This window comes from Bubalus bubalis, chromosome 8, assembly GCF_019923935.1.
Source record: "Bubalus bubalis isolate 160015118507 breed Murrah chromosome 8, NDDB_SH_1, whole genome shotgun sequence".
Lineage (NCBI taxonomy): Eukaryota > Metazoa > Chordata > Mammalia > Artiodactyla > Bovidae > Bubalus > Bubalus bubalis.
In genome coordinates, this window is record NC_059164.1 from 13,288,230 (window position 1) to 13,306,634 (window position 18,405).

The 18,405-nt window shown below is 42.5% G+C and overlaps 1 protein-coding gene and 1 non-coding gene across 6 annotated transcripts in view; one reads left to right on the top strand and one right to left on the bottom strand.

Moving 5' to 3' along the window:
• SLC25A13 (solute carrier family 25 member 13) overlaps positions 1-18,405 on the bottom strand; it is a 228,256-nt gene that overhangs the window by 197,798 nt on the left and 12,053 nt on the right. For 2 of the 5 annotated variants that reach the window (XM_006061079.4, XM_045166352.1), the window contains exon 2: positions 1,496-1,549. In XM_006061079.4, coding sequence (XP_006061141.3) covers positions 1,496-1,549 — 54 coding nt within the window. Of the gene's footprint in view, positions 1-1,495; positions 1,550-2,314; positions 2,338-5,371; positions 5,535-18,405 lie in introns of those variants that run through there. The other 3 variants (XM_044946462.2, XM_044946463.2, XM_006061083.4) reach the window with 3 other exon arrangements.
• On the top strand, positions 7,733-7,867 carry LOC112586688. Its single transcript, XR_003111181.3, has one exon. It is a non-coding gene; the product is annotated as a small nucleolar RNA SNORA70 (small nucleolar RNA).

The following is an 18,405-nucleotide window of genomic DNA, read 5'->3' on the forward strand; positions in this document are numbered from 1 at the left end:
GCGCAGCAACAGACACCAGGTGAGAAACAAATGCGTTTCTGTTTTCCGGACTTTCATTACCCAGAATCCTTTTCCAGCTTAGCGTCTCTATACCGTATTTATCGTTTCTGGGCAAAACACAAGCTTTATAAAGAACCCTGCCTTCTAATATACAACCCAGTCTACTTCACAAATTGATTCTTTTTTTCTCCTGTTTTTTACCCGTTTTCTCTTGGAGTCTTTGTCTCTATGAATAACTTAATTTCAAGCATTTACTGAATCAATATCTAATGCATATCAGGTGCATATCTAATACACAGCACTTTCAAGTAAGTTTTTTTCATAGAATCGTCACAACTTTTTATAACATTATGTAAACGTGCAAATATACACAAAGTAGAGTGAACAGTGTAGTAAATCCAGTATTCCATTTTCCAATTGCAAAAATTATCATACTGCCTATGATAATTTTTCCTACACCACCAAAACTGGGTTATTTAAAAGCAAATCTCAGATATCATAATCTCACCTTTAAATACTTCAGTGTACATCTCTGAAAAACTCTTTATAGTTTCCATATTCAGAATACTATGACCTAGCCTAAAAATCAATGAATAATTACTTAATATCAAATAATCCTATCAGTATTCAAATTCCCCGATTCCTCAATTTTTAACAGTAACCCATTTTGATACGGAAAGTGATGCTAGGAGAATTAATAACTTCCTAAGCCATATATACACAGCAGCAGAACAAGTTTCTCACTTGAAGCCTTGGGTTCTCTTTAAATACAGCACACCTACCTTCTCACCATGTTTAGGGAAGGCCTACATATGTACTTTTTAAAATTCTCTTTACAAAAATGGCCTTTCTTGAGTATTTTTATTGCCAGTTAAATAACCTTAAAAGTGGTTCAGTGTTTGGGACCTGAGGCAGACTTTATTATTAGAGTATTAGTCACTCAGTGCTCAATATCACAAAGTAAGTGAAAATATAAGAAACAAAGGAAATAAACTTGTATAGTGTGATGTAGTATCTACTGATATTCGTACTGAGGCCTCCTCAAGGGCACCACGGCTGAAGTTAAATGATATGATGATGGTAACAACAGCAATGTTCTGCTCAGGAGAGCCCAGGGAAGTCCATTCCGGATGAATGAAGGATGACAAAAGGTGTTTACAAAGAGCTTTAAACTTAAGATGGAAAGCTTTAGTATCATCTGCTGCACAGGACAATCTTGGAAAGGTAAATGGGTTGCGAGACGGTACTGAACATCATGTGAGACAACAAAGTGAAATGTAAACCACGCAGCCAGCACAGACAGTCGCCTACAAGTACGTGACACATTCTGAAAGACAGATATAAAATTGTAAAGGGTCTCTTTTACAAGTCTTAAGTAAAGGTACTTCTGGGGATGTTTTTTAAAATGTAACAACAAAATAGAGAGCTGCTTGAAAATAATCTTTAAAAGCTGTAGAACACAAATAAGAAACAAAACAGATTCCTTTATACTGACCTTCAAAAATATTGTTTTAAGTTCAGCTGGATCGGCTCTCTTGGTTAAAGCCACCTATAAATAAACATAAAAATGTTTATATTATTAGAACAAAGCTGAGAAATCAAGCTTGCAGACTGAAAGAAAATCAACTCCAGGTTAGAAATCAGTGAATTTCATTTCTGCACTTAAAGCACTGAATTTACCCAGTGCTTAAACTACTCTCTGGATTTTACACCAGACTTCTTATGAGGCTTCTAGAATGATAACATTCCATGCAAGAAACAAAAGCTCCTAATACGCAGTGTTTAATATATATCATTTTTTTCCAAAATGAACAACAAAAAAGAAAAGTTAAAACAGACTTGCAACCACCTAGCATTTTAAACTGCAATCCAGAGTGACCCAAACTCTTTCACAGGGGAATATTAAATATTAAAGTACAACTTGTTAAGTGTGCAAGAAAACATAGTTTTTAGAGAGGTTAGTGAACAAGGCAAATAACAGTCACAGACAGAAGGCAATTAATTCCCATGGCTCCGCAATGGACAGGCATGAACACCCAGCAATCTGGACATGTCCAGCAGTATCCTCCTCTCCCCAGCTTTATAAAAAAATCCAGAAGTCTCCACTTGTACAGCATTGGGAAATACAACCATTGTTTTCTAATAACTTTAGATGGAATATAATCCATAAAAATATTGAACAATGTTGTACACCTGAAACTAATATTGTAAATCAACTGTATTTCAACAACAACAACAAAAAAAAAGAAACCATAAGTCTCCAAAAGTATGATTATTATTTACCACGTTCTGGAATACAAGGGGCTATGGTTACCTTTCAAGAGCAAAGTTTGACAGATTAGCTCAGAATAGGTGTTGTGCTTAATTCTCCAGCCCACAAAGTCCAAAAACATCACTGGGGAAAGAGAAGACAAACTCGAACATGGCTGCCCCGGGCCAACACAAAAGAGTCCTTATGTGGACCCAAACAGTGGGCTTATTCAGCGTCCCATCACCCAATCCTGCTGGCAGAAACCGTCATGAGACTGAACTCTCCCCAAGCACAGCATCACCCCATGATACAGCCAAGGAGGGGTTCCTGGAACCACCCCAATACTGGAGCCATGTCGCCATCCATGGGGAGATTTATGCAAATTGTTCTAAATCCCTTCGGTGTGTTTGCAAAGGCTCTCCTGAGATCTTTGGACAATGGGTTCTCTGTCTCGAAATATGTAACTGCCCAAGCTCCGTGGCCCGCCACTGTCAGGAGTAATTTTATTAACTAATTGTTGGAATAGGAGAGGTAGTTTTCCTGAAACCAGCTAGTTGGTCTCCTTGTTTCCCAAACCAAGACTGATAACTCCTAACTTCTGCTGAGTACTTGTAACTACCAGTGCTATTTTTAGCCATAAGCATTTGTCATCTTTTTAAAATCCTCAGTCACTGAGTGTTCTCTACTATTCAATTAAAGAGGAAAAAAAAATATAAAAGTCGACTGCAAAGCCAACCTAAGACGGATGATGGTGCTGCTGAGAGTCTCACAAGATCCCCTCCACTGGGGTCTATATTCTGAGAAAGGTGGGGAGGACAAACACTATTGGAGATGGGACAGCACGAGAAGTTTCCATCCTCTTCTTCAAGAGAAAAGACACTCCCTCCAAGTTCTACGTCTCAAGACCGTAAGTAACATTTTTTTAAAAGGCATATGGTGACCCTCAGCACTTAACTGGGTTTCCTTTTAAAAGCAAAGGTAAGTTTCCACAAAGTGAACTATTCTTCCTCCATCTGAATAACACATCCTTTAAAATCAAATTAATTCACTCTGCCACACACACTTCATAAAGCCTTCCCTGGGCAATGCTACTTCAGAGTGAACGTCCCCGCCCTGACTCCCACAGCATTCTTCTCCTTACTGATCCCAGAATGCACAGTCATTGCTCACCACCAGGACTACGCCTCTGTGACAGAAAGAAAGCTTTCAGTCTGTAACTCTCCCAGGGTGGAGGGCACGGGAGAAACCCATCCATATGGCGGCCCAACGCGTCTAAGCCATGTCACCTAATGTGTACAGAACACTTACAAGTTTTCAGAGCAGGACTATGACGTCACTGGATCATCATGGCAGACCTCAGGCTCAGACAGAGCATATTATTGCTCTCATTTGACAGAAGGGGAAACCAAGACTCAGAAAGGGTCACTTATTTCCCTGAAAGTCAGATTTAGCAACAATTTTTGCTGACATTTCTAAGTGTTTTCTGAGCGGAGGTCAAGTTCCAAATCTTCCATCCCCTTACTGTGCTGGTCTTCTCACTGAGTCACATCGTAAGCAGCTTTAAATGGACCACAGTTTATGTGACCCCTAATATAAAATAGCACACACCTAAAAATCAAGACTCTCCCAGTTTCTCCTAGTACCACCCCTTTGTAGTGTATCCATCCAGTGCTATGATTAAGAACATGCTCCAGTATCAGACTGCCCTTGATTGTGGGGGGCAGACCTGAGCTCTCAACTCACTTGCTGTGTGACCCTCTGTTTTTAAGCCAACTCAGAACAGCTGTTCAGGCAAGCTCACACTGCATCACCTGACAAGCCTTAGTTCATCAGGCTTTAGAAGATTCTCAAACTTTAGGTTTTCTCCAAAGGCTAATTTTCATTGTTTTATATACAAGTATATATTTCTCAAATATGAATAGCATGTAAATATTTACAGCTATTGGGAGAAGGAAATGGCAACCCACTCCAGTATTCTTGCCTAGAGAATTCCCTGGACAGAGGAGCCTGATGGGCTGCTGTCCATGGGGTAGCACAGAGTCGGACACGACTGATGCAACTTAGCATGCATTGGAGAAAGAAATGGCAACCCACTCCAGTGTTCTTGCCTGGAGAATCCCAGGGACAGAGGAGCCTGGTGGGCTGCCATCAATGGGGTTGCACAGAGTCGGACACAACTGAAGCAACTTAGCAGCAGCAGCATTTACAGCTATTATTCTTACTACCTAGTTGCCTGATTTGCTTTATCATTACTGTTTTGAATTTGCATTTATAAGAATAGATGCCACCATTAAAACAAAGTTTTTATATCAAAAGTTGTAAATAAAGTAATTTTCAAACATTGTTAGGGAGTAAATCACCAAGAAGAAAAAGGATTCTTGGCAGATGACTATGAAATATCACCATTTGCTACTTAATAATTTCATACACAAGCACATAACATTCACACCAAGTGGAGGTTAAAGAAGAAAGCAGGTGAGGGGGGCGGTAAAAATGGAAACTATGCATTATCTTTTTTTTCCATAAACTGGGAGATCTTTATCTTTATTAATGACAGTATAGACATTTCAGGTCAATTCCCCCAAAGTATGTTCCACAGGGCAAAATTTGAGGATCACTGAATATGTAACATTTTTGACAAGACAAACATTATAAAAAACAGTTTAAATAGGCTATCAATAGCATTTGCAAAACACATATACTGGGTAGGTACATTCCAAATACAAAAAAAAAAAAAAAAAACAGCCAACAATAATATAACTTGAAGGACTGGTTTTAAAAAGCAGGCAGTGGGACGCATGGCAAGGAAACCCAGAAAGATATTTTTGAGGACAAATAAATTCACTTTCATTTTAATATGAGTTACAGCAGCCAAACAGAGGAAGACACCAGAAAAGATTTTTCTCCGTGTAGGAGTGTTATTTAAACTGGCTTTCTTACAGTGGAATCAAGACTCAGTTGAGGGCTCATTGCTTTAACAAACTGCAGAGGTACCGAACTGTGCACTTAAAATAGTTGCTGGGTCTAACCAGGGGTGTTGAGAGGGAACAAACATAACCTACAAAAAAGTCAGGGATATTAATTTGAAGAAGAAAATATGCAGAAAAGCTCTCTTCTTACACTGGGAAGCTCGAGCCATTAAGACCGCGATCTCCTCGTAGACACCTTACTCCTCCGTGTCCCCTGCTCCAGTAAAGGTCAGAAACTAAGAGCTCGGAACACGTTCTTAAAGAAAACTTCCAGGTGAGTAGAAATCAAGTCTTTACAAGGAAAACAGGCAGCTCCTGTTAGGCCAACGGAACTGCAAATTCTCACACTCCGCCCCAAATCTACCAAGTCAGAAACTCTGGGGGCGGGATCAAGCAATCTATGGTTTAACAAGTCCCCCAGGTGATTTTGATGCCTGTAGGTTCAGAGGGTCAAGTGTCTGCCTGCAATGCAGGAGACCTGGGTTCGACCCCTGGGTCAAGAAGATCCCCTGGAGAAGGAAATGGCAACCCACTCCAGTACTCTTGCCTGGAAAATCCCATGGACAGAGAAGCCTGGTAGACTACAGTTCATGGGACCGTAAAGAGTCGGACACGACTGGGCAACTTCACTCCATTTCAAAGTGTAAGAAGCACAGCTGTAATTAATGTAAAATCCTGTCTGACTGGGCTTCAGATCCACTGCCCTGGCTGCATGATTGCATTGCCTCAGGGCTCTGGGGTTTTATCAAACCCCAGGCTGATCAAATTAGACGGCAAAGTCCAACTGAATTAGAATCTCTGGAATGGGTACCTTTAAAGCTTCACCACCAGATAGTGACGGACCAAGCTGAGAACCACTGGGTTAGAACCCAGGATCTCATTTAACTTGCTACCTCACTCAGCAACAGTTCTTCCATCACCCTCCCAAACCTGAAAGGTCCGAAAGACAAGCTCAGACTTACACTGAAAATTCTACTGTCATGAAGTAATTGTTTACTTTAGATATGAAGTGAAAACAGAGAGGCAGCTCATCGAAAGCTACTGTGTGTGTGTAAGCACATGCATGCTTGTTTGCGTGCACTGACAAGCAGAAAACGGAGAGGTGGGAAAAACCCGTAGTGGGTGGTCCTGAATCTCATGGAAAGCACTACTGGGTGTGACCTAATAACTCAGAAGCTGGGGCTACCCTTTCTTCCCACGTATCTTCCTATACTGCAGAGACTGGAAGGTTAAACTACATTTCCCAGAATCCCTTGCAGCTACGCGGCCTAGGTGCTGTCAATCAGATGAAGCTAAGTGAGATGTGGGAGGCAAAGTTTTGGAAAGCCAAGATTTGGAAGGTAGGGGCTGTGTCTTTGCTGTTTCTGCCAGCAAGCATCATCCTTGGAATTGGCTGATCTTCCTGTGGCAGATGGAAGTGTCTAGTTTTCCTCCTGCCATGTCAGCGGCAGCATGGTTCTGAAACACTCCCGGTTTGGTGGGCAGTCTCATGACTGTACAAAAGGCAACTGCTCCCCTGGTGGCCTGCTCTGCAGTGAGGCTCTGCAAGTCACTCCTAAGAGCTCAACCTGAAGTTCACTTCTTCACCTTTCCAACAAATTCCATAAGCCATTTAACACCCCGTAATAAATTTCCCTCTGCTTAAACCAGCTAGAGTGGATTCTGTTCTCTGCAAGTGGACCTTGACTGATACAATCAGTAGCTGTAAAAGAAAGCCTGAAATTCCCCAAAACCACAGTCACCATTCACTCAAGAGGGATAAAAATGAAGTGTCTCGTCACATTTAAGAAAAATAAGTTTTCATTGACTTCACTGAATCACTCATTCCTCGCCCTAAGGTTCCCCTATGGTCTAATAAATGAAGAGTAGTAACTATAAAAAGTTACTGGAATCAATATACAAACAAGATATCATGTTAAGCAGTATTCAAACCACAACCCTTCTGTGTAGTCAATCCTCAAATGTTCAAGTCACTCAACAGTTGACTTATAAAGCAGCAGACACCACAAATGTTAACCCACTGGGTAACTATGCAAGTGGGTTATTTCAGGGATGTGGAAATATTTTATCAGAAGGATTTAGTAGTTTATGAAATGGGTTGTAGACAAACATTAGACAATGATAAAGCCATCACCATTAAATTTCTGTATGAAGAAGCAGAGTACAGCAATTAAAAAATGAATGGCAGTGTTTTAGCTGTGGGTGCTGTTATGCCAAAATAACTTTAAACACTCTAATTTTAGATTTTATTATTATTAAGCTAAAGCTAACATTCCAGTAAATGTTCCCAAGACTAAAAATTTGACAAGAGACAGTATAAGTCTCCTCTGAAGCAGACATTCGTCTCTTTATATTTTCAACTCCTTATGGAGAAAGCATTGCTTGCTCATCGTCTCATAAGCAAACATCATCAGGTTTGGGGTTTCACCATGTTGCTAACTTGGTGATCTTGGACAAGTCAGTTAGCATCTCCAAGTTTTAGTTTCCTCATCTATAAAAAGGGCAAAGTGCTTTGCAGCCGATCAAGTCGACTATGTTCTTTTCCCCAGAGCGGCCCCATGTACGGTGGCTGCAAATAGCAGCCTCCTCAGCAGTGCACACAGCCTGCTGCCTGCAGAGGCTGCCCTAAGCGACCCTGGAGGCACAGCCTGCTGCCCGCAAAGGCTGCCCTAAGCGACCCTGGAGAAAACCCTTTCCAGTGCACACTCACAGCTGGCATGCTGTCCCCAGTGTAGGCTCCAGACGTGTATGCCTGGTTTCTTTGGAAAGCCCCAGGGCAGTGGCCAGGGTCCACACTGCCCAAGTCTTAATGTCCATCTGCACCAAGGTGCAGAACAAGGAGCCTGTGATTGGGGCCATCTGCAGGACCAAGTTCAAGTTCCCTGGCCACCAGAAGATCCACATCTCCAAGAAGCAGGGATTTACTAAATTTAATGCGGATGAATTTGAAAGCATGGTGGCAGAAAAGCGGCTCATCCTGGATGGCTGTGGGGTCAGACAGATCCCGAACCGTGGCCCTCTGAACAAATGGTGAACCTGCACTCATGAGAGCGTTGGCACTGTTCCCTCCTTACTCATGCCTACAAATAAATCCTACTTCCCTGTCAAAAAAAACCAACTCGTGCCTACCAATAAATCCTACTTCCCTGTCAAAAAAAAAAAAAAATAGGGCAAAATGACAAAATTTACTTATCTATTTCATAAAGTTATCTTAAGCATTAACTAGGATGAAGAAAAAGTGCTCTGTGAATTACAGAGTGATACGTAAGGCTGGTAGTGATTAACAGCTACTGTTAACAAATATAAGCCAAAAACACAGCCATCTATTTCTAATCCCAAATAAGAATGGAAGATGAGGAAGTAGGTCCAACATGTATTCAACTTAGAAATAAGCAACAAAAGATGAAAGGCTAAGGAGAAAATTAAAATTCTATTGGATGATCACAGTCTTGTTAGGAAGCCTGGAGAATCAATCAGCTTGAGGCTAAGGGGGCCACCAATGATGCTTCAAGCTATCCTAGGATCTGAGGTGAGAAACCCAGCTCAGAACCCACAACAAAAGCACGTTGCCTAGGCTGCCTGTTAGGTCAGCCGAAATGGCAGCTTCACACACAAGCTGCTCTGTGTGTGTTTGTGTGTGTGTGTGTGTGTTCATATCAGACTCTCTGTGACCGCAAGCACTATAGCTTTCTAGGCCCCTCTGTCCATGGGATTTTCCAGGCAAGAATACTGGATGGGTAGCCATTTCCTCCTCCAGAGCGTGTTCCTGACCCAGGAATCGAACCCATGTCTCCTGCACTGACAGGCTGATTCTTTACCCCTTGAGCTGCCTGCCCTCTTCCAAATCAAACCCACACTGAGTGTCCACTCGGCAAAGCCAGATCACGTGCTTGTGCCCGGGCTGCAGGTAAAGATGGGAACCGAGTTCTGACTCATGTTCTGGCAGGCAGACCTTGTAATGTGGGGATTTCCTCCAATATAGGAAAGGTAATCCAAAGATGATGGGGACATGTCTGGTTTCCAGTCCAGCATGCAAGGGGCTTAGAAATGGTCAGTCTGTCATAAAAATAAGTAAAAAGCCTAAATGCTGAAAGATCAACTACTCCCAAACCACTGCCCCCCAAAATGGAGACAGAAAGGCAGAACCAGAAAATCACAATTTATCAGAGCTGAAACCCATCCACTGAAACCTCTGCAGGAACCAGTGTTGAGAGTGGGTAACTCTGAGCTGCAGATGGACAACTGCTGGAGGCTCAGTGTGGACAAGAAAAGACTTTGCAAAACTCTAGGTGGACCTAGACATCATGGATTCTCCACACATTTGTGAGTTTTACCTCCTGGAGCTCAACTTGGCTCTCAGTGACTACCAGAGAAAGACTACCTGGCACTTTCAATAGGAGGAAAGGAAAAGGAACCAAGCTGAAATGCACAAGAGCCCTCAGCTCTGCTTCAGAAGAAATTATTTCATAGGCACCTAACCTGCGGGAGTATTACCGGAGCCACTTAACCAGAGGAAAGGCAATACCCAACACCAGCCACCTTCAGCCATCCTCTCCCACCTGAGGGGAAGAGGGATGGAGAAACACTTGTGAAGTACACTGTCCAGGGGCGTGGGCTCTCTACTGAACTGGGACCTGGTCACAGGCCTACAGAACATTTCTTCTGCCTCTACACCCTACCCTCACAATACCAAAGGACCAGTTACAGCCATCCCTTTTATCCAGTACACCACACCTGAATATCAAGAAAAAAAAAATCACAAAAAATACCAAAAGGCAAAACAGCACGATCTAAAGAGACAGATGTGGCAGGAATGTTGAGATTATCAAACTAGGAATTTAAAACAATTATGATTATTAACATGCTAAGGGTTCTGACATTGTACAGGAGACAGGGATCAAGACCATCCCCATGGAAAAGAAATGCAAAAAAGCAAAATGGCTGTCTGGGGAGGCCTTACAAATAGCTGTGAAAAGAAGAGAAGCGAAAAGCAAAGGAGAAAAGGAAAGATATAAACATCTGAATGCAGAGTTCCAAAGAATAGCAAGAAGAGATAAGAAAGCCTTCCTCAGTGATCAATGCAAAGAAATAGAGGAAAACAACAGAATGGGAAAGATTAGAGATCTCTTCAAGAAAATTAGGGATACCAAGGGAACATTTCATGCAAAGATGGGCTTGATAAAGGACAGAAATGGTATGGACCTAACAGAAGCAGAAGATATTAAGAAGAGATGGCAAGAATATACAGAAGAACTGTACAAAAAAGATCTTCACAACCCAGATAATCACGATGGTGTGCTCACTGACGTAGAGCCAGACATCCTGGAATGTGAAGTCAAGTGGGCCTTAGAAAGCATTACTATGAACAAAGCTAGTGGAGCTGATGGAATTCCAGTTGAGCTATTTCAAATCCTGAAAGATGATGCTGTGAAAGTGCTGCACTCAATATGCCAGCACATTTGGAAAACTCAGCAGTGGCCACAGGACTGGAAGAGGTCAGTTTTCATTCCAATCCCAAAGAAAGGCAATGCCAAAGAATGCTCAAACTACCACACAATTGCACTCATCTCACATGCTAGTAAAGTAATGCTCAAAATTCTCCAAGCCAGGCTTCAGCAATATGTGAACCGTGAACTTCCAGATGTTCAAACTGGTTTTAGAAAAGGCAGAGGAACCAGAGATCAAATTGCCAACACCCGCTGGATCATGGAAAAAGCAAGGGAGTTCCAGAAAAACATCTATTTCTGCTTTATTAACTATGCCAAAGCCTTTGACTGTGTGGATCACAATAAACTGTAGAAAATTCTGAAAGAGATGGGAATACCAGACCACCTGATCTGCCTCTTGAGAAATTTGTATGCAGGTCAGGAAGCAATAGTTAGAACTGGACATGGAACAACAGACTGGTTCCAAATAGGAAAAGGAGTTCGTCAAGGCTGTATATTGTCACCCTGTTTATTTGACTTATATGCAGAGTACATCATGAGAAACACTGGGCTGGAAGAAACACAAGCTGGAATCAAGATTGCTGGGAGAAATATCAATAACCTCAGATATGCAGATGACACCACCCTTATGGCAGAAAGTGAAGAGGAACTGAAGAGCCTCTTGATGAAAGTGAAAGTGAAGAGTGAAAAAGTTGGCTTAAAGCTCAACATTCAGAAAACGAAGATCATGGCATCTGGTCCCATAACTTCATGGGAAATAGATGCGAAAACAGTGGAAACAATGTCAGACTTTATTTTTTGGGGCTCCAAAATCACTGCAGATGGTGACTGCAGCCATGAAATTAAAAGACGCTTACTCCTTGGAAGGAAAGTTATGACCAACCTAGATAGCATATTCAAAAGCAGAGACATTACTTTGCCAACAAAGGTCCATCTAGTCAAGGCTATGGTTTTTCCTGTGGTCATCTATGGATGTGAGAGTTGGACTGTGAAGAAGGCTGAGCACCAAAGAATTGATGCTTTTGAACTGTGGTGTTGGAGAAGACTCTTGAGAGTCCCTTGGACTGCAAGGAGATCCAACCAGTCCATTCCGAAGGAGATCAGCCCTGGGATTTCTTTGGAAGGAATGATGCTGAAGCTGAAACTCCAGTACTTTGGCCACCTCATGTGAAGAGTTGACTCATTGGAAAAGACTCTGATGCTGGGAGGGATTGGGGGCAGGAGGAGAAGGGGACGACAGAGGATAAGATGGCTGGATGGCATCACTGACTCGATGGATGTGAGTCTGTGTGAACTCTGGGAGTTGGTGATGGACAGGGAGGCCTGGCGTGCTGCAATTCATGGGGTCACAAAGAGTCGGACATGACTGAGCAACTGAACTCAACTGAACTGAACTACCCCTCCGGGGGTGGGTGGAGGGGGGTGATGACAAATTTATCAGCAAGCGTGTGATGATACATGCTACCACAAATTAAGATTGATGGTAGAACTAAGACCATAACTCTGCTGGAGTCAGGGGTGGTGGAGGTAAAGTCTTGGACTGGGTTGTTTATCACTGGATTACAGCAATTAACACTCACCAGCTAACTTTTACTGGGCCCTGAACTCTAGGCTAGGCATGTCCTAAAGGCTGTACGCCTGATCTTTATGCCTGATCTCACTTAAATATAACCAAAACTATCTAAAGTGAAGAACCATTAATAGCCCCAGTCTTCACTCACAGACTTAGAAAACAAACTTATGGTTGTCTGGGGGAAGGGACAGTTAGGGAGTTTGGGATGGACATGTACACACCTGTATATTTAAAGTGGATAACCAACAAGGATCTATTGTACAGCACATGGAACTCTGCTCAATGTCATGTGGCAGCCTGGATGGGAGGGGAGCTTGGGGGGAGAAAGGATACATGTGTATGCATGGCTGAGTCCCTTTGCTGTCCACCTGAAACTATCACAGCATTGTTAATTGGCTACACCTCAATACAGAATTCGAGAAGGCAATGGCACCCCACTCCAGTACTCTTGCCTGGAAAATCCCACGGATGGAGAAGCCTAGTAGGCTGCCGTCCATGGGGTCGCTAAGAGTCAGACATGACTGAGCGACTTCACTTTCACTTTTCACTTTCATGCATTGGAGAAGGAAATGGCAACCCACTCCAGTGTTCTTGTCTGGAGAATCCCAGGGACGGGGGAGCCTGGTGGGCTGCCGTCTATGGGGTCGCACAGAGTCGGACACGACTGAAGTGACTTAGCAGTAGCAGCAATACAGAATAAAAAGTTCAAACAAACAAACAAAATATCCCCAGTCTCCAGATGAGGAAGCTGTGGCATTTAAGACACTTGGTCTTAAATGAGTGGTAGCAAATCACAGAGCAATAATGACCCTAGAGCCCAGGTCATTTCACACTAACTATACTATTAATACCTGGAGGATGTGCCAAGAATTTGGCGATCAAAGAGGGGGACTTTAAGCTATCCTTGTGAATGGTGCTACTGGACAACATTGTAGCTGAAAACAATTTAAAGTAAAGTCTTTTTGATTTGGCATTATGATACATAAACACCCATGGTTAGGTGGATTTACCTAATGCAGAATATTATTCTCAGTATTATATGCTGAACTCGGTCTCAATTTTTTTTTTAAGCATCAAGGTTACAGTATAATTAGGAACCAGGTGCAGTTGTAATTACCACTCCCAATATAATTTGTTACATATTAGCAAGTGTCAAATGACTACTGCTCCTTAAATGAATAAAACTGACTGTACTGTTCTGAAGACTGGGATGTATGTTCTGATGGGGAACAAAGGAATATAAAAAGTATATGACATATTTATAAAGTGTTGAAAGGTTCTACTTAGGAGATCACAGGTTGCGGGAGCCCAGATAATGCCATAGAAAGTTAAAATGGCTTCTGGGAGAGAATAGCTAACTTAATAAATGCAGAGGAAGAGAAAGCAGCAAATCACAGGACAATAGAAAGTTGCTTTCACTAAATAATACCTTACCTGTTCAAATTTCTGCTGTATATCAGCATCATATAATTGAAGAATAGTCAAGAATCCAGGAAGAAGTTAAAAGAAAACCAACAGGAGCCCTCTGCATAGCTGGGATACTCGTGCCAAAGACTGTTCACAATTTCACTGGAGCAAGTCCTCCTCCACCTTCCCCCACGACTTCCAACATGACCCTGGGCACGCGCTCTGGTTCCAAACCCCTTGGATGCTCACACTTCTGCAAAGCTTTCTACGTCCGGGCCCAGCTCTAAGCTTTAGAAACATGAGTGCATTAACTGCCCCCCCGCAATAGCCCAGGAAGGAACAACAACCTTGGCCCGTTTATAGATGAGGCAACTGAGGTACACAGAGGTAGAGTGACTTGCCCAGAACCACAATTTGAACAGAGTTCATGATTTCAATCATTACGTTATAAAGACTTTCAAAAGGAAGAGAGAACACGAGATTAAGAAAGCAGAGCACCTGGAGAGTAAACAAAATTAGGTCACATCAACCAACTGCAATCCCGGGCCTCCTTTAGATGACCATTCAAAAAACAATTTTAAAAATTGTAAGATGATAGTGATGGTTTAGTCACTCAGTCGTGTCTGATTCTTTGTGACCCAGTGGAGTGTAGCCCGCTAGGCTCCTCTGTCCATGGGATTTTCCAGGCAAGAATACTGGAGTGGGTTACTATTTCCTTCTCCAAGATGATAGTGGAAATGTGTAAAATGTGTACAGAATAGATATTTGATCATACTGAAGAGGCACTGATTTTTTTTTTTTTAATGTGACAATGATATTTCAGTTGTGCTTTGGAAAAATCTGTTTTGGAGATATACCGTAATATTTACATGTATGATGTCAGGGGTTTGCTTTGAAAAAATCAGGAGGATGGGAAGACAAGAGAGGGTGTAGTACAAATTAACAACATCGTCCATAAATCCATAACTTCTGAAAGTGGCTGGAAAGGGACATAAGAGTTTGTTACGCTGTTCTAATTTCCTATGGAAACTTTCCATTACGAGACGTTTAAAAAAAGGGTAGTTGTTTTTTTTTAAGTTTTAAGTCAAATGCCAGTTCCTCCTGGAAGGTTTTATAACCAGGTTTCCCACATAGAATGCTATTTGGCCCTATTTTATGGACTTTGCAAATGAATGTTTAAATTTTGATTCTCTTGCTAACCAGCAATGTGACATACTGTTTTTCTCATCTGTTACAAAGAGAGAATGAGAGAGAATCAGGATTGAATGAAAGTAGCATAACCTGGGACAAAATCTAGAAGTTCCCTGCTTCCCAGCTACTTGCAATCTTTCTGTATTCACAGCAGCCCCACTGACCGAGGCATCGGTGGACAGCTGAGCCCTAATGCAAGGCTCTCTTGGCTTTTGGAACGAATCAGAGTCTGAGCCAGCAGAGAGTCTGGCCCGACCTGGCAGCAGGTTGCACTGGCTGATGATGTGGCACTAATGGGAGTTCATGACCTTGTGGGATGGAACAGCAACAAAAAGTACACTGGCTCCCTACCTTTCATCTGATATCAAACATGAGTGGTTTCTTGCATAATACTAGGAGGGAAAGCTGTGTTTAAACACAACAGATGACCAGAATGCAGGAGCCATACAGGAAAAAATTAATGGCTCCTCTGTCCGTGGAATTCTCCAGGCAAGAATTCTGGAGTGGGTAGCCATTCCCTTCTCCAGGAGATCTTCCCAACCCAGGGATCGAACCTGGGTCTCTCGCATTACAGGCAGATTCTTTACCATCAGAGCCACCAGGGAAGCCCAAACATGTAACATACAAGATTGAAAAAGTTGAAAGTGTGTATGAGCCAGTTAAACATCAAACAATTGCAGAAATAAATATATAAATAATGTGTAATAGGACAAAAGGCCAAAGTTCTTAATTGAAAAGCGCTCTTGGACAAAGTCAATATGAGAAGGCAAATAGCCCAATGGAAGAGTGGGCAAAGCTCAAGACCAGGCTCTTCTTAAACTGCAGGTGGATACCAGACACAGACTAATAGAAATCTCCAAGAACCGTCATAAGGAAACCAGGGGCTGAGCTACCTTTTACTTCTGGAGCTGAGATTCACAATGGAAAGAAAGTGGAACCCTGAAATGCAGAGGCAAATCACCCTGCGATAACATAAGTGCGTGGGATCTCCTTGGTGGTCCAGTGGTTGGGATTCTGCCTGCCAATGCAGGAGACGTGGGTTTGATCCCTGGTCCAGGAAGAGCCCACAAGCCATGGAGCAAGGAAGCAGGTGAGCCACAACTACTGATGCCCACATGCCCTCGAGTCCACGCTCCACAACCAGAGAAGTCACTGCAGCGAGAGGCCCACACGCTGCAACTAGAGAGAGCTTGCACGCAATAACAGAGACCCACAGCCAACCAAAAAAAAACAGGAGTGTGACGATTCACAAGGAATGGAAGTCCTTGCCAGGGGGCCTGGCAGAGTCAGATAAGACAGCTGACAGGTCACCAGCCTTTCTGGTCAAACCTCTTGCAGGACCCAGTATGCTATTGGGAGCAGCTGGTCTGAAACAGCAGCAATGGACATACTGTTCAGACCTGCTGGAACTGTCTCCCTTGAATCCAGCCAGACCTTCTCAGTCACAAGGAAGCACATTTCTCTGGGAGCCTCCTTCCGAAGCAGCTACTTTGTAGTCATGGAGATTCATCCACCTTGAATAGCCAGATCCCTGCCGGGGTTTACTCTGCAGCTATGATTCCCCATTATGCGTGCTCTTGGAGGTGACTCACACACAGCTCCTCAAGTATTCCAAGATAGTGCTTTTTGTTTGTTTGCTCAGTGAAGGATGGAGAGGCTTGAGAAAAATGGTTTATTAGGGCAAGAGAAAAGTTTCTGACAAATCACACACATGTAACAGAAGAGTCTCCTGCCCGCTTTCATTCTGCCATGGGTGGCACCCCCAAACGGATGAACAATTCAACAAACGGTGTCTGAATGTTATGGAACATGTACTGTGAGGGCTCAGTTCTCAGCTTAATATCTAGTGGAAAACATAAAGAATAAGAAACAAAACCAGGACCATTTTCCTTCAGAACATCATTATCACTCTCTCCCCCAAGGGAATTTAAAAACAATTCAATATCTGTTATGCGCTGAACTGTGTCCCCCCCGCCAAATTCATATGTTGAAGCCTTAACCCCAGGACATCAGACTATACCTGTATTTGGAGACAGGATACTCAAAGCAGTAATTAAGGTAAATTGAGGTCACTAAAGCAGGCTTTAAGCCATTAAGACTGGTGTCCTTACAAGAAGCATAAATTAGAGCACAGACACAGAGGAAAGACCATGTCCAGACACGAGACGAAGGCCATCCATGAGCCAAGGAGGAAAGCCTCAGAAGAAACCAACCCTGCTACACCTTGATCTTGGGCTCCTAGCCTTTAGGTTAGTGGGAAAATAAACTTCTGCTGTTTAGGCCACTCCATCTGAGGTACTTTGTTTTGGCAGCCCCAGCCAACTAATACAGTATCACTGAATATAAACTCCTTATTCAAATGGCTCCAACAGGACCATTCTTCTATTTGTTTTGGATCCAGTTTCAAACACTGCATTTGGTTGTCATGTCTGTTTGGGAGCCTCCTTTATTTGAGCCTTTTCATTCATAAGACTGGCATTTTTAAAGTCAGACCAGAGGTCTTACGAAATGTCCTACTTTCTGGATATGTATAATTGTTTCCTCATGATTAGATTCACATGCAACCCTTTGGCAGGAAATCTCTAAAGGTCACGTTGTGTATTTTCCATCACATCACACCAGTGGGTGCTCCATGCTAGCGTCTCCCTCTTCCCAGTAATGTTAAATTGGATCACAGATGGAGGCCAAGTCCTCTGCTATAACGGTATCTTTTCCCCTTTGTAGTTGGTAAATAATTTATAAGGAAATACTCTTCCCTGGTGGTTCAGACAGTAAAGAATCTGCCTATAATGCAGGAGACCCAGGTTCCATCCCTGGGTTGGAAAGATCCCCTGCAAAGGGGAATGACTACCACTCCAGTATTCTTGCCTGGAGAATCCCATGGACCGAGGAGCCTGGCAGGCTACACAGTTCATGGGGTCAGACACAACTGAGTGACTCTTTCACTCTGAGATACAGAGAATCCCAATAATCTTTTACTGAAGAGTTTAGCATCCACTGAGGACATCTGCCTGAATCAATTATTACCTGCAGGTTGCCAAATAGATTTTTTTTTCCAGTTCTATCACAACTTCTACTTTATAAGTTGGCATTGTTCAGAAAAAAAGAACTTCACCTCCCCACCTGCATCTCCCTTTGACTCTTCTTGAGGAAGAATAATCATCATGGAATGATGGACTTTTTAAAAAAAAATTCAGTATGCTACAATCCATTTTCAACTGATTTGCTTTTGTAGTCTTAAAACATCCATAAAAATTAACATTTTAAGTGTACAATTCAGTGGCATTGAGTACATTCACAATATACAATCAACAGCACTATCCGTTTCATCATCCCAAACACAAACTCCATACCCCTTTGATTACTATCCAGTTGCTTTTAATAGCCACCATTTGTTTTAACTGTGAGACACACTCATTGTAATACACATGCTGTTACATATATATACGTGTATACAAACACACAGGCACACGTGTGTGTGTTTAGAAGATGAATAAACACAATGCACAGAAAAGAACAATTGTGAATATTAAAACCTAGCCAACTAAAATAAACCATTATGCAAAA